The 7,478-nt window shown below is 45.3% G+C and overlaps 1 protein-coding gene across 1 annotated transcript; it reads right to left on the bottom strand.

Annotated features, from left to right (window-relative positions):
- Positions 1-247: 247 nt before the first annotated feature.
- On the bottom strand, positions 248-2,521 carry LOC308092196 (protein transport protein Sec23A-like; the record flags this gene model as incomplete). The annotated part of the gene is made up of 1 exon (XM_080438044.1): positions 248-2,521. The coding sequence occupies one exon, from the start codon at positions 2,519-2,521 to the stop codon at positions 248-250; it is 2,274 nt and encodes a 757-aa protein (XP_080294170.1).
- Between the last annotated feature and the right edge of the window lie 4,957 nt (positions 2,522-7,478).

The raw sequence follows: 7,478 nt of genomic DNA, 5'->3' as shown, positions 1-7,478 counted from the left end.
TTTCAAGAATACACAATATGTGGGAGAAAAAAAAGTATAGAGGTAGTTCCTTGGCCTACTGACAGTCTGCACAAGAAATTTCCAGTTCGCGATTTTAGTATGTAGATTCTTTAAGGGTCTCGCGCAGGAATTGGTGTTGATCAGTCCTGCGGATTTTAGCCCCGGACAAACGGACAGACAGGGCAGAAAACATAATCCCCTTATCTTCGGTCTGGCGGAGATAATAATAGTAAAATATATATATTTTTCAGACAGTGCCGGATACGGAAAACTTCTTCAGGTGATCCATGAACACCTGCAGACTGCAGTCATCTGTTAGGATGGGAGCGCCCGACTCCTGGGCCCAGGCATACATGTTGTTGTGGGTTTGAGACGGATTCACCTTGGACAAAAGGAACCGGGCCTGACTTCCTCCGTGTTGTGTGTCTATATATATGGGCATTGGAAAGCGTGTTTGCAGGAGTTCCTGGATGTCGTCGACGGGGGCTTGAAGAAGATGTTTGAAGTTTTCATATTCTGGCATTTGTTGATAGCCCGCCTGACGCCATTGAGATACAGTCTCTCCATGGTAGATGACTATCTGGAAGAACGTGTCCATCAGGAGGATTCGGTCTGGCAGAATACTGCTGCTGTCCAACAGGACAGGCTCGGGTGGCCCATTGAAGGAGTAGGCATACAGAACAGGTTGGATCATAATGAGAGAATGAGTCAGAGCTTGTCTCATGAACTGATGTCTGTAATATGAAGTCTCATCCGGACTGTTGTTGAAAACCTGGAGGAAGGGAGACCTACGCAGATGGAACATAAACTGTGGATAGAGCGAGAAGTTTTCAGAGAATCTGAAGGAGTTTGGGTCATCTTTGTGATAATCTCCAAATTTCTGACACAGTCTAATCAGTTGTCTGTCCAGCCATTTCAGTACGTCTGAATCTTTTTCGATATCTGCTCGGTAAACTGCCAGACGGGCCATCAGGATGGCCGCCGCCTCTTGGTCAAATGACATTGCAATGTTATGAATCTGTGCATCTGCCCAATTCCTGGCAGTAGTAGTAACTCTGATGCGTCTCTGCCCAGAGGAATGTTGATATTGGGTGACAAACTGGACCGCCCCCCGACCTCCCTGAGAGATAGAGGCATTGTGTTGGTTGACCACTTCAAAGTACAGGGCCAGTGTAGTACTTTGGTCCAGACCACAGATTTTCCACTGACAGGTCCCTCCTGTTCCAATCTCATCCTCTGAGACACAGGGGCCTTTAGCTTTGAGGGACACACATGGCCCGATGGCTCCTGAAACCTTGATCTCTTTGGACGTCTTTACTTCCAGAGTTCCAGCAAAGGCCATCTTAAGATGTTCTCCTTGAACATCTTTGGTGAAAACTCTCTGGAACGTCTGTTTAAAAAGAGACGTGTTGAAAGAGTTTGCCATGACCATGTACCCTCCAGTATAATTGGAGCAGCATTTCATCTCCAACAGGCCTGTCTGGTCAAGGGCACAGGCGTAGATGTCAATGATGTGGCCATTGCTTGATGCTCTGTTAGCCAGTGCCTCGTAATGTTTGGTAGCATTGTTCACAAACTTGGCACTATCTTTCTCGATGTCATGCCAGGAGCGGATGGGCATCTTCAATTCATCCCCCACGACCATGCCGGGGCCCTGGGTGGCCGGACCCCCGGTGAATATCATGATACGGGCCCCTGTGTTAGGGAACGTACACTCCAGTAGGTCTACAGCAGTGGATATGGCGACACCCAGAGAGCGGAGAGGTCTTTTGCCCAGAGTGACAGGCCAGGGGTCTCGCTGTAGCTCCCCCAACAGTTCAATAAGGTTCATATCTACTTTCTGGACCGACTGCAGGAACCTGTTAGAGAGGGGCTGTGGTCCTCTTCCCAACTCTCTGGTCAGACCCAAAATCTCCTGGATCTGTTTGGCATTGAGGTCTTTGGTTCCTCTGAACACGTAGCTCTTAGAGATTCCCTCACAGCACAGGTCATGGACCTGAACCATTCGACCAAAGGTGATGAGTCCCACCAGAGCAGCAGGGGGCAAAAGAGACAAAGACATCTGGAGAGACTCCTTCAGAGCCTGCAGGTCCTCATCGTCCATGCACGTGTCCACAACATACAGGAAGACCAGGGGCCGCTGGGGACCACGCTGTACAACATATTCTATAGTGGAGAAGTGAGGCAGTAGTTCAGCAGGTTGGTTCACCTCAGAAAAACCAGCATAGGTAGGAGGGAACTGGTTATTTTGGTAACAGAAGTTACAGGCCCATAATTTTGGGTTGGCTCTGTAGTCAACTCGACACAGCGGATTGAGGACAGCTCTGCAAGTAGCTCTACTGCAGAGAATCGGTTCATACTGGATGGGAGGGAGGTCTGGCCGTTCTTTCAGAGGAGTGAAGAGGGCGGCCACAGGTACAACCATCCCATTTGCTACGCGGCTGGATGGCCAAAAGTTCCAACTAAACCGAACACCATCTTGCTTCTCACTCTGAGCAATGTATTCTGGGAACGTGGACATGACCTGTAAAAACTTGTCTAGGACCAGGACCCGCCGCAGGGTTGTCCGAATAGCACTCAGTCGACAGGGATTATCTTCCCTGTGTGATCCAAAGGGCTGGCCTCAGGTGACTAGCAACCATGTAGTATGGGTCTTGTTGAGAAGGGTGCTGTAGGGTGCGGGATGATGTTGAACTCTGATCGGAGTTGGTCTTGATGTTAGAGTCTTGATAGGAGATGGAGGATCTTGAAAGTAGAGTCTTGATGGTCTGTGTTGAAAAGTGTATGACCGGAGAACCCGGGGCAGACTGTGTTGACTGAATTTGACAGTCTCTCTGAGACAGCAAATCTTTGTATACTGTCTGGCGCGGATTCCCCTGTCATCCCAATGATGTCATGATGAGTCCGCCATATCCATATTCTTTTAGCTACAGTGATGTCACGTGTTACGTATCAATCATCCACCATGTTGTTGTAGGTGCTACCCGGTGCATAGAAACTACAGAAACAAGGCATATTATCTTGATGTAGGCCTTTTTTATGTCAGCTGACAATATTTGCAGGCTCCAGCCAAGTGCGCTAGCATGCAATAAGACACTTTAAGACTTAAAGAATAATATATATAATAAAGTCCATAAAGAGTGACTAATAATCCTCAAGAGTGGCCATCAATTATTAGTTCAGGAACATTACATGTATCTGGTCAGTACTTCAATTTACTTCCTTAATTCAATTTTTTTTTAAAGTTTAGTTGTTTGCTCATGCTATGGGGGGGGTTGGTATCGATTAACGGCCGTTGCTTTGTTTTGAGAATGATGTTGGTAATGTACGTTGTAAATATTTGAACCTCTTTTAGACCACATGTATTTTAATTCCATTTATTGCAAACTATCCCAAAACAAGTGCCCCTGTTTTTCTGTACTCAATTTCAAGTGTTCATTTAGCAGATGACTGCTTGTGGAGAAAATCATTACCCGCTTTCAACCTGGGATCCCTATTCGGGAACTCGAAGAACGAATATCTAGGGGTCCCTTCTTCAATTTTTATAAGATGGTGGTTGTTGCAGTTCTCTGCACTACTGTACTTTCCATGTGTTCCACTGTTCCATCTTGCAATCCCAGTGGTGGTAACGAATTTGGCCATACCCCAAAATACTCGCATGTGTGTGGAGTGAATATGGAGTTTCAGGCCAGTCGGGCTTAGCCAAGTATTCTGACTAGTAAACCTCGCAGCCCTTCACACCTACGTCGCACCGCGGATCCGACTGATATGCTTATATATGGAGATCTCTGTATCTGTCAGTCCTTGTCCGTTTTATGCCCATATACTGTATGGAGATCCCTGATGTCATCAGTATATGCCCATATATGGGTATGCCCCCTTTTGTGCCCATATATGGAAGCTGACTGATTTGTTTGCGCCTGATGCCATGACGACACATTGAGGTTAGACAACACACTCTATATTTGGGCGTAGCTGCATTGGGAACTCCTTATATGGTTATGGTTATGGTGACATGAGCATGACGTCAGAGGTCCGCCCATCCGGTGGCCGGCAATGTTCCGAAAAACTGCAGGCTTCTCTCTGCTATCACAGACCAAACAGAATCAGTACTACTGTATGTCAGTGGCTGTAGGTGTCAGTAGGTTCTATTACTATGACACAGATGAAATGGCCATGCGGGATAGTGTGCCATTAAAGTGTGGCAGACAAACACAGATTCCATATGTGGCAGGGGTTATTACCAATCGTGTCTCTGCAGCACTCAATCACTAGTAAATTAAATCCAAGGTTGACAGATGCTGCAAATGTGCGACGGGTTAGTGAGTGAGGTCATATTAAGATCCATACGTTGACCTTTTCCATGGCTGGCTCCTCTCAAAGTATAGCTATCAATGCATCAGGACCTTCAATAGGCACTAATGAGTCTTAATGGTCCGATCTTGGCAGAGGGCCATCCTTTACACCATAGCCCAGTGCTCACCAGGACCAGGAAGGGTTAAACACTTTCAACCTTGCATTCCTATTTTAGGCATGTTATTATAAAATTAATTTAGTTTTATTACATTTTTGGCTATTTGTCACATGACAACATATGTAGGGCTTCAGTGGTCGAGCGTAATTTATGCTTCGTCATACGATGCGGTTGTGTGATTATTTGATTAAGCATAAATTAGCCTGTAACTGCTGATGAGTGCCCTCAATGAAAACGCTGCTCTCCCAGCTGATGCAGCACATGAGCAGCCCCCTTCAACGGACCCACACTGACCTCATCTCCCAAGATCCTCCGGGTCATTGCTCTTTCACTTTTCTGTGTGACATTCAGAGTGGTTGTTATAGGGCAGGTCTGACTAGTTTTTTATTTTATTTTTGTCTCTGTTGATCAATACCCATAAATCCACTGTGCCGGAGCAATCTTCACACAAAGAATTCCGGTCAACAAAAGATGAGGTATGATCATGGGCTTGTGTTGGTGATTTAGCAGGACAGTACAGTGGGTACCTTGACTACGACTCCAAATTCCTCCAGGTTAATATTGTATTGCCCATAGTCATTAGTTCAGATTTATAAACTTATACTGGTAAAAGTTTGGAAAATAGGACTTAAGTAGTTAAGGGTTTCACATGCTTACAATATGTGATGACAAAGCTGGTGCCCAGAATGACGCAAGTTGGGAATGCATGCCCCACCCGGTTATGCAATAACCGCTGTACTGTCACACCCATAATCACACCCATTGTCAGCGTACCCAGTGCGGTACCCACTACCATACTTATACTCTATACGTACAATGGTGATGACTATGGTGACTAGACAGTGCTCTATGATGTCAGTGCTATGATTTCATATTGACGACATCAGGGATCTATCCTTATATCTCCATATTTAGTCGATCAGTGGGACGGTTCCCGAGACACTTCCACACACACTCACAGATATTCCATGCATTCATCAAGGACTTCCATATACGGGCATATGGGACACAGACAGACTGACAGACACACAAACAGATTTGTGGATTTTTGGTTCTGGACAACTGCCGGTCCAACTGAATTCCCACTAAGCACAACACCCCCCCCCCCAGGTCCTCACACACACACACACACACACACACACACACACACACACACACACACACACACACACACACACACACACACACACACACACACACACACACACACACACACACACACACACACACACACACACGCGCAACACACACACACACACACACACACACACACACACACACACACACACACACACACACACACACACACACACACACACACACACACACACACACACACACACACACACACACACACACACACACACACACACTCGTTTCGTGCATCGTGCGTTTCCTCCATCGCCTTAGCGTCTAGGATCCCTTATTTCCGTTGCAACAAATGTACTGTGCATCAGGTCCACTAAGCTCACACAGAGAGAATGAGCCATGAACTGTGAAAATGTCAGCCCTTATTAATAACAAATTCCTTCTCCCTTCAGGATTCTGGAGCATCAACCAACAGTATGCTACAGTATGTGCTTAATGTCTATAAGTTCATGTAGAGGCTTCACACAGTATTTTTAACACTTGCAACCTGACGTCCCTATTTTGGACATGTCATGATAGGCAAAATTGTCCAAGAAAATTCTAAGATTTTCAAACGAAAATAGCAGATCTACAAGCTCACAACGCATGGCATTGTGTCACAATGCATCGGCTATTTTTTGTTGTTTTTGCACCACACTGGCGTATGACAAAGTATAAAATAGTTAATGATCAAGGATCTGGAATCTATTTATGCATTTTCCCCCCTGATTGTGGCCTTGAGACTGGAAGTGGAGCTCTGACATTAATAAGCCTCTCTCAGTCTGGCTTGGTTAGACTCAAAGCTACACGGAAAGCCAGGCAGCAGCCTCCCGCGGCGCATAACAACAGCTCCAAATCTGACACAATTGGACTAGTCAATGAGAGGGCGCAATTCTTGCGGAAAAAAAAGAAAGATCTAAATTGGACCATTTCACATCATTCCTATAAGAAAGATGGTTTCTAATGCTGTTAAATGCTATTAATGTTATTTTAATCAAATTGTTATACCATACTGTGATTTGGAGATACTCATTAGAAGCAATGCACTTTTACTGATATAGATCTTCAGTCCGGTATTCTTCGATGCCTGAGTTTATCCAACCGAGGACTGATAGCTGTATCCGAGGTTGGATAAGGGCAATGACAAATGCCGGCGGGTGACAAATACCCATCGCCTTATTTATTCACAAATACATATTTTTGAAGACTGTTTTTGTATAATGACATGCCCAATAGTATAGGAACGCCAGGTTTAAAGTGGCTAAGTTAATAGATTAACATAAGGTGAACAAAATGATATTGTAGTGCTGCTGGGATTTACAGACGGGGAGGGTAAGTTCCTCAAGCAGCGAGGTCGCTCGTAGTGGCAGTTCAGCCTGCGGAGGCAATTTATCTGTGCTGAATGGTCACCTACTGTATAACCCCTAGAACATATGGCAGCTGATCAGTCAACTCAAACTTAACACCCACCCTGTCCATAACAGGCTGGGTCTGTGGTAAATACATTTATCGTACTGTTTAGGCACAGCACATTTTTCGTTGCAATCAAATACAGACTGTGGCTCCAATAAGTGTTAACTGGAAATCTCATTAAATTAGAGATAAAGCCAGACCAGGTCCATTTTTGTGAGGCTGTGGATATTGCTAGGTCAGATATTTCACTTTTCAGATTGGATTTTTTCCAACAGTGTTGATGCAGTGCAAAACCATGCCGCTTCACTGGAGTTTTCCTGGCAGTGTTTGAGTGTTTCCATCTGTTTATTTCACTCTACACTATGCATACTTGGCCGGAGGGCTAATTACATTTTCACACTCCAGAAGTCCTTCATTGTCTCAGAGAGACCTTCTCTGACTCTGCAGCAAAGTCATCCATTGA

Source organism: Gymnoscopelus braueri, assembly GCF_963280865.1.
Source record: "Gymnoscopelus braueri genome assembly, chromosome: 9".
NCBI classification, from domain to species: domain Eukaryota; kingdom Metazoa; phylum Chordata; class Actinopteri; order Myctophiformes; family Myctophidae; genus Gymnoscopelus; species Gymnoscopelus braueri.
The sequence above is the reverse complement of the archived record's forward strand: the minus strand, read 5'-3'. Positions and strand labels throughout refer to the sequence as shown.